This window comes from Cygnus olor, chromosome 1 (genome assembly GCF_009769625.2).
Source record: "Cygnus olor isolate bCygOlo1 chromosome 1, bCygOlo1.pri.v2, whole genome shotgun sequence".
In the NCBI taxonomy this organism is placed as follows: Eukaryota; Metazoa; Chordata; class Aves; order Anseriformes; family Anatidae; genus Cygnus; species Cygnus olor.
Window position 1 is genome coordinate 63,417,919 of NC_049169.1, and position 15,890 is coordinate 63,433,808.

General features: G+C 37.2%; 1 protein-coding gene across 10 annotated transcripts in view; it reads right to left on the reverse strand.

Annotated features, from left to right (window-relative positions):
- Nucleotides 1–15,890, reverse strand: part of FGD4 (FYVE, RhoGEF and PH domain containing 4) — a 120,926-nt gene that overhangs the window by 11,753 nt on the left and 93,283 nt on the right. For 9 of the 10 annotated variants that reach the window (XM_040561515.1, XM_040561591.1, XM_040561538.1 and 6 more), the window contains 7 exons: nucleotides 11,948–12,037; nucleotides 10,053–10,198; nucleotides 4,331–4,487; nucleotides 3,042–3,180; nucleotides 2,364–2,422; nucleotides 1,610–1,756; nucleotides 34–206 (listed from right to left, as the gene is read on the reverse strand). In XM_040561515.1, coding sequence (XP_040417449.1) covers nucleotides 34–206; nucleotides 1,610–1,756; nucleotides 2,364–2,422; nucleotides 3,042–3,180; nucleotides 4,331–4,487; nucleotides 10,053–10,198; nucleotides 11,948–12,037 — 911 coding nt within the window. The remainder of the gene's footprint in view (nucleotides 1–33; nucleotides 207–1,609; nucleotides 1,757–2,363; nucleotides 2,423–3,041; nucleotides 3,181–4,330; nucleotides 4,488–10,052; nucleotides 10,199–11,947; nucleotides 12,038–15,890) is intronic. The other variant, XM_040561526.1, reaches the window with a different exon arrangement.

Below are 15,890 nucleotides of genomic sequence, written 5' to 3' on the forward strand. Positions count from 1 at the left end.
TCCTCCATAAAAAGATAAAAAGACTTCTCTTACCTGGCCTGCAACTCCAGTGTTCGCTCTTTTCCAGACACTTGAAAAGTATGTGGGTATTCTTCATTATGAGTTTCTATAATCTTCATACCATCTATGCCAACTCTGGTTCGAACTGAGAACTTTGATCCTACCAAGCTGAATTTGGGGACGCAGTAGAGCAACATATTGTTAAACTGGGGAAAAAAAAAAAGAAAAAAAGAAAAAAACAAAAAAAACACGTTGCTTTGCATTAATGGAAACACAGATGACAGCCAGTTTCTACTGAGAGCTGGACAATATCACAAAGCTGAACTCAGTCGGTGAGAAAGCAGGTTCATTTGTGCTTAGTTGATATATGAGAAGACCAAACATCTAATGCAAGACAATGTCTGATTTTTTTGTTATAGGATTTAGAAATAAAATTAAAGGCCAGCCTCAATGGATATAAGAATAATTGCTCTGTATATGCAGCAATCTTCATAACCTTTATCATAACTATGCTCCAAAGGATATTTTATACCATTTTAAATCTTTTCTTAGAAAAATCATTCTCATGCCTCAGTTCTGCAGAAACTATTCTAAACTGCACCGTAGTAATTCTTTTTATCAGTGTATAAATTTATATGGACCCTGTACCAAACCTATTTAGTTTTGTATAAATTGTAACTAATATTATTTGACAAAAATATTTGTCTTTTCTCCAAGAAGAATGAGCACTCTGGTCTTACAGCTTTTATTCACTGAAACTCTCAATATCACAGGAAAAAAATACCTGAGCAGTATAATGATATATTCCCTATTAAAGAATAGAACATTTAAATTTTATTTAAATGTCTGCAGTGCCAGCCTAGAAGCACAGTTCTTAAATTAGCTCTATAGAATTTAATTTTCTCACATTTTAATAATTAATATTGAGAAAACGTGAGGGAAAACAGAGAAACTCACCTCATTTAAATCCCTTTTAAACTTGTCACCTCTCATGTTAAGCACAAATCATTTTAATCAGCTGTCTAGCCCCATTTGATATTTTACTATTTCATGACTTCTTTTGTTTGAAGCACAGGTAAGTAGGAATTGTACCTCAACAATTCGTTACTGCTCTTTAAAAACCAGAAGACATGCAATGCCAGAGGACTACAAGCAATGAACTACTTCAAACCTTTTCCAAGGGAGCTGTAAGGGCATACTGCTGTAATTTGTTACACCTAAAACAAGATAAGGCACCTGACAAGAGGATGAATTGCCACAATAAGTTCCCATAGGACCATGAGAACATACCTGGACTCCAATCTATCGGGATCAAAATCCTAAGCTTCTACATTTCATTTTTATGAGAATGGCAAAGTTCTCATGCTCTAGAACCTGCATTTATGATTAGCAGATGTATTTAGAAGTGAGTTGCTGGGCACTGATTCTGTTCTGAACAGTGTTCTCAAGCCTTTCTACAAGCAGTATAGGTTTTGCTCAAGTTCAAATACCACTAGAAGAAAGGCATCATTGGCATCAACTAGAAGACAATTTCCTTCTCTCTTTGGCAGTTCTTTCAAGTCTAGAAAGACATACAGCCACCCCTGCTAAAACACATCACTATACTTACTAGGAAAAGGTGCCGTTCTTGAGCAGATGTATTGCGAGCAGCGAGTTTAAGGATCTGTCCTTCTTTTATCAGTTCATTGGAAGGGTTCACAATGTCTTCCTCTTCTCCCAGCATCTCATATATCTCTAACAATTTCTTTAGATTTTCCTTTTCAGCGAAAATACAATTATAAAGTTTATTAAATAACAGCACAGATCTTCATGCATTTTAAATTAAATGCCAGGGGCTTGTGTAAATCTGGAGAATGTCGGCTTTGATAAACATATATATACACCTGGTGTATAAGGTCAACCATGTAGACTGACTGACCTAGTTGATACACCTTTTAGAAATGTCATGATAATCTTTAAAAATGCAGGTATATATAGAGCCTGCATCATTGCTTGTACAAAATTTCGAAATACCAATTAGGTATTTCAAAATACTTAATGAAGTACCAATCATGTCAGCCTGATATGGTAGAGAAACAGTAACTACTCTTTACAATCACCCTTCCACTGACAGAAACAGATGAGACAAGGTTAAGAGTTCACGACTGTCAGCTAATTCAACCTGGAACATGTGAGAATTACGTACCATGACAAATTTTGTTTATCATTCCAAGGAGCTATATAAATACACTGAGCGGGAGCAATCACTTGGGCCCATGAAACCAATTTTTACAATTTTAGGAAAAAATTGCAATTAACACTCCTAGCTTTACTTTTCAAATACAATATTTGAAAAAATGAACAGGGAAACAAGGACCATTTACCATTTTCCTTATTGCACTGTTTGAGTGACTTGCTGCAGTGGATATAATTTCCAGAGATTCTAGATGGAAGAAAGAAAGAAAAAAATGCAAAGACAAAAAGCTGCATTTTTACATGTTTTTATATTACACAGAAAAATGGATCATTCTACAAAATGATGCTTGCAATTTTTATGTAAGTTTTGAATGATTGGCCAAAATAGCTTGAACTGTTCTTGTATAAACGTAGAGAGGAAAAAGAATTGAAAATAGACTTCTCTTTCTCCTTGCAGGAGCTTATAAATACAATAATGAGCACAAATCCACTTTTTTCCAAATAAGAGACATACATGTCAAAATAATACAGCAAACAACAACAACAAAAACACAGCTCCTAAACAACCCTGAAGCAAATAAAATAATAAAATCCCAGGCATAACTCCAAAACTAAAGGAAAACTTATGTAATACTCTAAATTCATATTTTTAAAATAACTAAAGGCTTTACAGTTTTTGTGCTAACTTCATCCACTGTTCAAACTTTTTTTTTCCAAATAATCCTTCAATTTCACTGAAGAAATTCTATCATTCTTTTCACAGTGGTTTTGCATTTCAGTTTATTTTTCCTGAAAAGAGGTTTAATTTACAGTATCATCTTGTTAATATCTTATCAGAGCTATTTTATTGACTAGAAGATATTTACTTTCAGCATCTTTCCAGTCTAGGGAGTCCTGAGGCAATTTCCTTAGGTAGTCCTTTAGAAGCATCTCATAGCGTGGAATGCGTTGCACTGGTTCTAGCATGTGATGTTGTAATGTCAAATTTCCACACACTTTTTCCTTCTAAAAATTGTAAACATATTTCAATGTAGTAGGCAAAAATATTATTTTACAATAATATAGTAAAATAAAAATGATTGATAGAACATAAATAATGTATTTTGAAACATTCATGACAGACCTTCCAAAAGAAAATACAAAAACTTCTTTACCAAAACAAATAATTGGAAATTTATTTACTAAAAATAATTGTAAAAAGAATTTCCTAAGTATTCTGTAAAACACATTAATAAAAGTCCTACCAAAAAACCTCCAACTCCAATGTATTTTAATGTTGTTTTTTAATAACTTTGAGAACAAGACAATGACTATTCTGTTATTATGAACAGTTCATGATCACTTATTAGAAAATGTCTCTTAAGTGGGCTATAAAGTGTATTTTATCTATGTGAGGAGAGAATGCTTCCTCTGAGTTTTATACATAATGTACCTCACCCCACCCCCCAAAAAAACATTTTAAGATATATGCTCGTTTCCACAATCTTATACATAATTAAACGATTACATTGAAGTACAAACAGTTGCCTTCCTTGGCTTAGAATCGGAATGCCCTACTCTGCAATAAATTTTAAGCAGAAATATCTTACCCTATTTCTAGATGAAAAGTCTGCAGGAGGAAGATACATACTTGCCATTCACACAGAAACCTACAGGGAGCACTATAGGGTATAAAACACACTTTTGCGAAGAATGATGTGCTGCTGTTAAATTCTTTTCCCTTTTGTGGCTCAGCATTTTAGTATTTCAGATTTACTTCCAAAGTTTACTGTTCTGCATAACAGCACTGGCATGAGCCAACAAAATGTTTATGGATTCAGTGCAAGGATCTACAGTTGTAGTAATACATCATTTTATTTATTTATTTACTTTTGGTGTCTATGACAAAATGTAGTATTTTTTAGTCTTTTCATGTTTCAACCTTTATACATAGGTCCTCTATGCTGCAGTGGAAAGTTTGGATTTGTGTGGGTGTTTGTGCACACATGAAGGGAGAAGGAGAAGAAACAGAAGGCAACACGATCTGGATAAAAGCAACCCTTAGGTCTAAAGGATTCAATATGTAATTTTCTACTTAATACTTTTTTCACCCGCAAACCTATACATTTTTATATATGCCAGCATTACTTGGAGATCTACATTACTCTCCAATTACCTGAATTTCTTGAATAATTAATTTGAATTGAGGTGACCGTTCAGTCCATGTTTTTACCAATTCCATTGCATTATCAAAATTCTTCACATACTCTCCATACATCTTGAGGAAAGGAGCTAACTTCTGCAGAATGTCTCCAATTCTGGGGGTATCAGTCCTGTAAAGTAAGAGGGCAGAATCTCAGAGCAAACAGGAAGGAAAAGTTGCGCAAGGTTATCAAACAGTTCCAAGTATTTGAAGAGTATCATTCTGCTTGGGATCATCTCATGTAGAGTTCCAACAAAACCATTAAAACTGACCTGAATTAAAAGATTGTTTGCACCCTCTCTGGTGATGTGTAAGCATTACAGATCATGCAGAGCACTAAAGAAAGAAAAACTTTCTATAATGAAAACCTTGGGACTCTATGTTTACAAAACATAGCCTAATCTATTTTATTTGCAGTTCCTTACAGCTACATTATATTCTTTTGACCACACTTTACCCTCTAAATAGCTATTCAGTCCTTTTATTTGAGGACTAAATCCATACCACAGAGCTCTCCTTCCATGCTCTATATAAATACATGCATTCAGGACTTTCAGAAACTCAGTATCTCTAGACTTCAAGGCCAGGTTGGATGGGGCTTTGAGCAACCTGGTCTAGCAGGAGGTGTCCCTACCTATGGCAAGGGGGATGAACAATTCGATCTTTAAGGGCCTTTCCAGCCCAAACCATTCTACAATTCTATGTTTCTAAAAGTCAGAAATCAACAGTGCAGGAGTGGTCTGAAGTGAAGCAATCTTTTCCAAAAGCTACTCTAAAACACTACTGTTCCAAGCAAAAAGCTGTGCAGCAAGGAAAAGTCACTGAATAGCAAATACTGGCAGGACTGGCCCAGCTGCAGCTGTGCCCAGGGGAGCAGAAGACACAACCTGTGCAAAACCTGGCAGAGCTACCACTGGACCTTGTAACCAGCGAAGGGGGCAAGATAGGGTGAGAAGCTTGTCTCTGAAATCACTGAGGCTCTCCAGCCTTTATTCAGGTATTTGCTCCACCGGTCTCTATATTCAAGCACACTTTCAAATGCAAGCTAGCGATTCAAAACAAATAGCCACCAAATTCACTGAATTCTATTTCTCTAGGTTGACATTTTAACACAATGTAGCAGCATATTTTTAAGCTGAAAATAAAATGCAAATCATGTCAATTCTAACAGCACTGAAATAAATGTGAATTCATTTCTAAATGTCACCTGGAAAAGAAAAAAAGCACAATAGACTTAAAGGTTTTTCTGCTAAAGTTCACAGGTAAGTGATGATGAGATTTTGCCATTGAAAGCTTAAAGCAGAAAAGACTGTGGCAATCCTTTGTATCTATGCCAATTTGTAAAAAAAAAAAAAATGAATACTTCTTCATGTTTCATAACTATTACTAGAAAGACATTACAAGAAAATATCAAAACTTTTAAAAGTGGGAACCATTTGCTATGCTTGCTCCTTCAATACCTATGACTGCTCATTTACACAGAGCACTGCCTTGTCACTGACTATGAAGATTCAAAACTTTCACTACTTTTCACTTTTACTTTTTTCTTCTATGTCCAAAGATTCAGGCCGTGAAAACAAATTATTTATTTCAGGTAAGTTAGACAAGGTCCACATAGCACAAAGAGCTATTGAAAGACAGGGACTCAGAGAAAGTAGAACCTTCTTAGAACAGCATCTTCCCATGATCAGCTTTTAAGTATAGGTATCTACTTCTTCTCATATTTAAACGCGACACACCATAAGCAAAAACAGGAAAGTATACTAAATGACATCAGGTCTAGGGCTGTTACTGTTCTTGTGGATAGACAGATTGGAAAAAGAGAACTATTACCATAGACCCAAATCAGCAGTGCATTGTTACCAGGAAACAAAGAGGGCACTGTTATATAGCTCAAGAAATAGGACTTAGCATTGTTCTGTAGGTACAGAAACACTTCCTATTTTGGTGTTATCGGACCACAATGGTATTCACCTAAGCATTCTAAAAAACTGGAGCATGAAATAGCTGACTTGCTAATCATGATTTGTATTTAAAATTGTTACGATTGAAAGGAAGCCAAGCAAAAGTCTGTAAAAATTAACACAGACAAGGTGATTACAGAACAACTGCTTGGTCTCTTTTCTGATATACAAGCTAACAGGCATCCAACAAAATTGAAAGTTGAAGTTTCAAAGCAAAATCACACAAATAGGTCAGCTCTGAAATTGCCCGAGAATGCTAGTCTAAAATTTTGTGTTGAAAGAGTGAAATAATTTGTCCACAAAAGAACAAAACAAACAAACAACAACGACAAAAAATCCACAGAAGATATCACACCATGTTCTTACATGCTTCCCCAGCTATCTGCTATTGGTCATCCTTGGGTACAAAAAGACAGATTTAGATTGGTATTTTGACTTGAAATTGCTGGTATGCTCTGTTTCGCTTTTTTCATGTGAACTATATTGCACTGTTTTCAAGCCATATGTTGTAAAAGAGATAGTCAACTCCAGCTGTTGCTCAGCTCCTTCAAAATGCCATTACCAGACAACTTCATTTCCACCAGATAAGTTTAGACACACACTGCCTTTTCTTCCAAAGCAGAATCTGGTTCTGCTCTGCTTTCCCGGTTTCAAAAACTATGTATTTTGACTTCAAGTATTCAAAACCAACCACAACTTACGGAAAGTGTCAGTTTTTTTTTTTTATGGGAATTTTTAGAAGTGCATACAAGTACCAATATTTCAGTATTTTCTATCAAGAGACTGCTGAGGAAAGCAAACTGTATTTGGCAGAGGTTGTTGTGGCAGACAAATTCAGAGCCTGGTGATGGGCAGAGAAAACTATGCCTGGTATTACTCCCAGCAATGATCAGAGATCTTTGTCTTCAGCTGCACCCATTCTTCTTCTAACTCCTTCCCAAAGCAAAATTTTTTAAGGACATTTAAACAAGCTGCCTCACATACAGCACAGAGGTTGTTTCCAAGCAGTTGCTTGCAATGCAACTTAGTAGTTTTGCACCAATATTCATAGCTCATCTGCAAAAGAACTTTTAAACCTCAGAAGCTATGTAACTATACACACGTCATTCATGTGCAATGTAGCATTTTGCAAATACATAAGGTAGTGCAACCCATCTCCTGTGTTCTATAATATGTCTACAGCAAGATCTTCAGAGTTCATCAAAAATTTCATTTCAAATATACACAGCACTGACATAATGTAGTGTGTGCTGCTTTTTAAGCACCATTATAATAAGTTAAACTCAACTTTTCATATGTATACACTCTATTTTAATCTATGGGTTATTTCCTACCAGATTTTTCAATTGATCAGAAGAAGACAAATTTAACCTTATGAGGTTATTCTGCAAGAAACATATGATTAAGGTTTAAACTCTGCTGTGTTTCATGATGCTCAGGTTCTATTTACTTTCTTGCATAACAGATTGTACAGGACTACCATAATTTGTGCACGGTAAATATTCTATTTTAAAGAATTATCATTTTAAAGAGGAATTATCTTACACAGTCAGAAGACAGACCTTGTTATCTAGATCAACCTCTGTGTGGTCAGAGATTTTTTCACATCACAAGAAGGTACTATTTATTAATTTTTGTGTGATTTTTTTGACAATTAAGGTCTTATATGAATATGTAACTGGAAAGGATATCCGGATAAACAGTAGAATAAACTCTAGATAACATGCAATACAGGAGCCAAAAAGGTGCTGAGGTAAAAAAAAAAAAGAATGAAACAATGGGTCAAAACAATGTATATATTTTTTTTTTTAATGAGGTGTCCCCTTTTCCCAAAAAGGGTAGGGGAGCAGCAATAAATTGGAATTTATTTATTTATTGGTCAGTTTAATAAGATAGACCAGAAATAGACACGTATTTGAGCATCTCCACAGCATCTTCAGAATCCCATACATCAAGACAGGACAAAGATACCGCACAATAGTACATAGGATCATTTATCCTGGAAAAGACCTCCATCAACTCCAACTAGCACTGCAAAGTCTGTCTACCATTAAACCATGTCCCTAAGCACCACATCCATGTGTCTTTTAAATACCTCCAGGGATGGTGACGCAACCACTTCCCTGGGCAGCCTGTTCCAATGCTTCACAACCCTTTCAGTGAAGACATTTTTGGTAATGTCCAACCCAACCTCCCCTTGTGCAACTTGAGGCCATTTCCTCTTGTCCTATTGCTTGTTGCCTGGGAGAAGAGACCAACTTCCACCTTGCTACAACCTCCTTTGAGGTAGTTTTAGAGAGTGGAAAGTTTCCCTGAGCCTCCTTGTCCCTAGGCTTTTTCCCTCAGCTGTTCCTCGTAAGACTTGTTCTCTAGACCCTTCACCAGCTTCAAAGCCCTTCTCTGGACATGCTCCAGGGCCTCGATGTCTTTCTTGTAGTGAGGGGCCCAAAACTGAACACAGAGCTGAGTACTCACCCAAAACTCACCAGAGCTGAGTACTGAGGGAAAAACACTTCCTCAGTCCTGCTGGCCACACTATTTCTGATACATGCCAGGATACCATTGGCCTTCTTTGCCACCTGAGCACACTGCCGGCTCACATTCAGCTGGCTACTGATCAAAACCCCCGCATCCTTTTCCACCAGGCAGTCTTCCAGCAACTTTTACCCCCAGCCTACTGTGTTTAATGGGGTTGTGCCCCAGGTGCAGGACCCGGCACTTAGCCATGCTGAACCCCACACAGTTTGCCTCGACCCATCGGTCCAGCCTATCCATATCCCTCTGCAGAGCCCTCCTACCCTCATGCAGATCAACCCTTAGGCCTAGTTTGGTGTCATCTGCAAACTTACTGAGGGTGCACTTGATCCCCTTGTACAGATCATTGATAAAAATATTGAAGAGAACTGGCCCCAGTATTGAGTCCTGGGGGACACCACTAGTGACCAGCTGCCAAATGGATTTAACTCCATTCACCACAAGTCTTTGGGCCTAGCCACCCAGCCAGTTTTTTACGCAGTGAAGCATATGCCCGTTCAAGCTATGAGCAGGCAAAGGTTACTGTTCTGGAGACCAATGATAAAATGCAAGGGAACAGGACAAAGCTGCAACAGGGGATGTTCATACTGGACGTAAGGAAAATTTTCTTTACCATGAGGGCTGTCAAACACTGTAACAGGCTTCCAAGAGAGGTGGTTGATGCCCTGTGCCTGTCAGTGTTCAAGAGGCATTTGGATAATGCCCTCATTAATATACTTTAACTTTTCGTTAGCCCGGAATTGATCAGGCTATTGGACTAGATGATCTTCGAAGGTCCCTTCCAACTGAACTATTCTATTTTCATTACTGTGCTACAAAGGCAGCACAAAACATAATATATATGTTATATATCTCAATTTTGTTGTATGTGCATATTTATCTCAATTTTGTATTATGTGCAATGAATTAGTCAGGTAGCACATAATTTTAGTGTGAACCTCTAATTCAGCAAGGCATTTAATCATGAGTAATCTCACTAGCTTCAGTGAGATAGGTGTCCTTTAGTTTGAACAAGGGATGCGAATCCTCTGCTGAGTCAGTTCCTCATGAAGAGTGGAAGAGCAGATGTTCTCCTACCCACAGTGCTTCCTGGGACTGGAGCACTTAATTATGAATGCACCTTCCCTACTTCAAGCCTGTAACAGTTCCTAGAGATGCTATTTCAATAGATTATTAACCAGTGAATCACCTCTTACCATTCTTCCATTCTTTTCTCAAGTTCTGGAAGTAAGAATTTACTGTGGAATGCATTTATTGATGATATATTAGAAAATATTTTGTTAATCACTTCAGCTGGAAAGGAACCTCTGTTGGCTTCTTCAAGGAGTCTGGAGTAAAATACCTGCAATATAGAAGAAGAACCCAAAACCTATTAGCCTTTTATCTTTTATCACTGGATGAAGACTCATCCACCTCCTCCTACACCAACGAGGGCAAGAATAGTATTTCAATAACATAGGCAGGTAATTACAAAAATAATTTATTATCTTTCATTATCTAAAAATTATTTATTATCTTTCCCTCATCAAAAGTTAAAAGCTACTCTTCCCCTTACACCCCATTTTTTTTCTTTTGAGACAGAAAAAGAGCTGCAGGCTGAACAGACATAAGGAAAGCCAAACCAAAGTAGAACCATTCTGGTCTGAGTGCAAGCATTCTGAGCATTTTAAGAGTTAGATCTCAGCTTTCCCAGTCCTCCAGTTGTGTTGTTCACTCTCATTTTCTCTCCAGTGAGCATGACGGCTGATTACCATTAGCTCAACCACCTGTATGCCCCATCCCTGGAGGTGTTCAAGACCAGGTTAGATGAGGCCCTGAGCAACGTGATCTAGTGAGTGGCATCCCTGCCTATCGCAGGGGGGTTGGAACGAGATGATCTTTAAGGTCTCTTCCAACCCAAAGCCATTCTATGACTATATGTATGCTGTAGCCCCTTATACTTTTTAAAATTGACGTTGACTGGAAGACTGAATATTCCCCAAATAACATTTAAAGTGCAAAATGGTCCCAGTTCTGATTGGGCTATTTAATACTACAGTAGTCTCTTAAAAATAATAATAATAAAAATCTCCCCATCAGTGGTCTATATCTGATTAGACATAGCTACAAACTGACTAGAGACATGCAGCTGTTAATATGCACACCACATGAACCAGTGTTTACAGGAATGTATGGTCCATGTCTCTCTCCCACAGGTGAACAGGAACAGACTGCATCTCCCTAGAAAGGGCTTCAGAAGCTTAGGTATGGGTTTTGGGGGAAATAAAGAGTCTGAAGACAGAAATTTTGATAATCCCAGCTGAGACAGATAAACTGTCTTAAAAGAAACACAAAAAAGCCATACGCTTTCACTTGCACTTTAAAATAGACTCACTTTGCTCCATCTCTGATAGGACAATTAGAGAATTTTGAGAAATTTCTTTTGGAAACTATAAAGGTTACTTACTTTTTAACCCTATTTAGAAGCATAACAACCCCTCCCAGACTTCCACATTAAGAAACATCAGTTTGGTTCTACAGAGCACAAGAACTCAACCCTTCCCTTGCACAAAGAGGAATTTTTGTTCACTTTAACAGAGTTTGGTCTAAATGTTTAATAGAAAAGTAGGACATATACAGTTTACAATGGGCATCTTCCTAGGTTCTTCAGCACTAAAGAGAAATGCTGTTCATACAGCTCAAACCTGAAAGATTTACTAATTTGCTCGTGGGCAGGCAATATCAGTATTATAAAATGATACTCTTTCTTGTCCAACAGCAATCAAGAAATGAGTGAGGACAACATTATTCATCCCCTTTGTTGGATTGGCTGCTAGTACAGATTTTGCACATCTACTGCTTATGTTGAAGTCTACATGCACACACAAGATACTGCATTAATAGCCACAAAATTCTAAAGTGTTTTTTAAAAACGCAGTGTTCTTAAATTAGAAAAAATGACAAAGTTATGCAGCAACCACAGATGGCTGACTGGAAAGGTCAGCAAAATATAAAAAGCATACCACCTCCTTTACGTAATATGCACACACACACACAGCCATTCAAGTGAATTAATGGCAAGAAAATAAAAACAATTTAAAGAGAAACGCACCCGATCTAGGAGGTCAAGTCGGCTAACATAGGCTTTTTCTGTTTGCAGAAGTTCACTCGCAATTTTGTGACGTTTCTGTTCATCTGTCTCCTGAGGGAGAAGAGAAGAGCCCTTAGAATACTGAAGGAAACATAACAATACTTTAAAAAAAATATTCAAAAAAATTAAAAAAAAATATTCAAAAGCATATGTGATTACCTATGATTACCTACCTCAGAGTCCAAGAAGCATCTGAAAACCAAGTTTCACATTTTGTAATAATCACCCTATTTTGGGAAATACAAGCTTTCTGCCAGTTCAACCAACAAATACAAAAGTCAGAGGAGGTTTAAAAAAAATAATAACCAAACAGCTCCAGAGAGAAAGTCAAAGCCTAAACTATTTAGTATTTCTCAGTGTGCACAGGGATCTTTGCCAAAGCCCAAACTCCCTACTGAACAGCTCAGCTCACATCCTGGTAATCAAGTACCACCAACCTTTCAGCACTGGAAGAACTCATTTGCAGAGTAAAACGTAACAGATGGAATTAGTTGGTGTTCTCCCCCGCCCCCATTTGGAAAGTTATTTGAACTGACCGTTCTTTGCATACCAGAACTGTTGAAAAATACCATGCAAAATGTTTTATGTTCATCGATACACTCATTACTGATGCATTGCTGGCTGCAATTAGAGTGCTACCTCATTAGCCCATTACACAAGCCATTTTTACTTCTCAAGGAAAGTTTTCACTTTAAAGTTTTTCGTTCCACAAAACATATTTTTGATTCAACAAAATGACTCTTCCACTACAAGATTTTCTTCTAGATTTAGCAGTCATGCTGAAAAGTGTTTGTGTTTAATGACATCTGAATCTATCTTGAATCTGACTATGTAAGTGGCAGCGTATGTCCAAATAGAGCTTATAGGACAGTGGGAATTTTCTAGACAAACTGTAGAAATACTTAAAAATAAATAAATAAGTAGAGAGATCTTGAAACAGTTATTTCTGATTTCAAACTGCATGCTGCTTTCTGCAAGATAAACATTTGCAAGTACATTTATTTATAAAGATTGTTCGCAGAATAGTGAGTAATGAAGTACAGAGCTTTCATGTAAAGGACAACAGTCATTTTTTTTCACCTTTCAGTATTCAGCAAGTATTCCAGATATGAACTCATTTCAACTCTGATCTTCAGAGTTAACAGCCACACTGCTACATAGCAAGCTCCCTCCCTAAATACAGGCTTTCAATAGTGACTTCAAAGCTGTTCATTAAATGTTTCAATCCACATAGCAACCACAGTAACCTACAGAACAGCATTTTAAGTGCTGTCAAGAGAATGCAGAGAGCTAAAGGATTTGCAGTTACAGCTCCAACATGCTGTTTAGTGCAGTCATTTGCAAGGAATTTTACACGTGGACTTGCTTGAGGCACAAAACCATGGAGGCTACTGGCTCCTCTGCAAGTATGTATTTTTCAGGTTTTTGGTTTTTTGTTTGATTGATTGTTATTTTTTGCTAAAACCCACTGTCTCCCTGAAGCACTGCTACAGAATCGATTTACAGTTCTCAGAAGATTACGTGAACTAATTAGGTGAGAGAAAAATCATGCACAGCAGACTCAAAAAATATACAAAATGAGCAATTCAGAAAAAGCATTCAATCCTCACCCCTGAGCCAGGACAAATCCCTTTTACCCCTCAGCTTTTCCATCCTTTCAGTACCTCCCTCACACATTGTCATAATTTTCAACCTTGGTCTCCTTTCTACAGTCACTACCTGACTCAGGAATCTTCTTTGTGGGAAAACACACACCACGGATGAGTTCTCTTTTAATCACAGTGGCATGTTCTTATTCTAGCATAAGAACATCCACCTACAGGGTTAGATCAGTGCAAGAATAACAGAAAACTGTATTGCTATTTTTCTTTTATGGAAGTCTTCAGATTCCCACTGCAGCATCTCAATATTTGTCCACATTTTAGAAGAACTCCCAACTGTGTTTTTTCCTGCTAGCTCCATCCCTCTCCCTTCTCATACTCCCACTTCTGTGCCTTTCCAGCATCCTATCTAAAGAAAAGCACCTGGTTTCAATGAGGTCAACTCCAGCTTCCTTCCTGTTGGAAACAACAGGTCACAGGCTATTTTGCTAGTAGTGGCATCCATCTCCTGTTGAGGGTTTTTTTGATGGAAATGGCTGCCACTTGTCCTGAATGCAGGGGGTGAAACAGGTCCAGTTGCATAGTTCTCAAGTTTTACAATTGATAAAAAGACTCATTATTGTTCCAAGTAGAAGTGATGTGTGAAGCCCCTGCTGCACCTCTGCCCCCAGCTTGGGCACCCACCTGCTGTTTGGAGTGGGTACAGCTATGGGCTCAGGGCAGGCAGAGCAGAAGAGGCACAGGGTCTGCAGATCTGCATGGGGCTATTCTGAATAGCAAAGTAAGTCTTGCAACATTATTTGGAAATAAATACTGAAAAGTATTTTATGACAGTTAGAATGACATAGCTGCTAGTTATTGGAGCTGTTCAAGAAATACCTTGTAGAGATAAATAGGGAAAAAATATTCGAAGAAGAAACTTAAAAAAATAAAGAAAAACATGATGTTAGTATTCAACTTCTGAGAACTTCAGTGTTGATGAATCTGATGAATATATCTAATCATTAACAGCGGAAGGGAATTTTAAGTCTGTTTCAAGTTACAAGTCAAAGTTTATTTTCACAGCATATAACCATAAATGCACACATCTCTTTTCCCAAGCAAGATAATAAGACACAAGAAATGAAAGAACTGGACACACTTTTACTGGAAGTGTTTTCTATTTATCTCATAGGACTTCTTTATGCTTTTAGTAATTCAGCATTTATATTGGATTCTCTGCAGTTAACAAAACAGATTGAGATAAAAATTTACTACAAAGTATACCTGGAATACATACTCCGCTCACTTCAAGCACAGCTCAATGATTTGGGGAGAACCTTTCAAACTTATGAGATGACCCTAAACAGAAGGCAACTCAAAATATAAAAACAACCAGGAATAGTTAGTGATATACAGAGAATATTCAACTAGAGGCTGAATTTCAACCGTTGATCAAAATATCAGAAGCATAAGGTAACACTAAGTTCCTGAGATCTACTGTAAAGCAGAATGCAACCATATCAAAAATACCAAAGCATTTTTTTAAACACTTAATTTAAAAGAATGCATTACTCTTTTCCAAATGAAAGGATAAAGTTGAGTAAAACTTTACTGTTCTTTCTAATGGTTGCAGATGAACTGAACTCTCAGTTCAATTTGTCCTCCAAAAACTAACCTTTGAAAATTGCAAATTAGACAATTTTGTGACATATCTTTAAACTGACCTTTCTAATGACCTGAAACAGATATTTTCTGGTTGAATAAGTTATTAGCTAAAAGTATTTAAAAATTATTAATTTCAAGCAAACCATACTTTCCATTCTATCCAACCATCTGACAAAGTTCATGCAGGCAGGACTGCAAACCTGTATCTCTAGATAGGATTTTTAAATTACATATTTCACCTGGGCTTAGCTGCCTATTCTTTAGTACAAAGTTGCACATCCATAGAATCACTGCATTACTATGGATGCTTAAGACATTAAAGTTGTGGATGCCCCATCCCTGGAAGTGTTCAAGGACAGACTGGACGAGGCTTTGAGCAACCTGGTCTAGTGGAAGGTGTCCCTGCCCATGGCAGGGGGCTTGGAACTAGATGGTCTTTAAGGTCCCTTCCAACCCAAACCATTCTACGAAAGCAAATAATTTCTACCTAAATTGAACTCTCAAATTTAGATGAGGTACAAAAAATGCTGCTGAGGATATGAATTCTTTGCATCTTGTGCAAAACCTGCACAGATTGCACTAATTTAAAGATAACTTCATACCATCTCCCAAGTACCATCTCCCGTCAAGAAAACTATACCTACCAACATAATAGT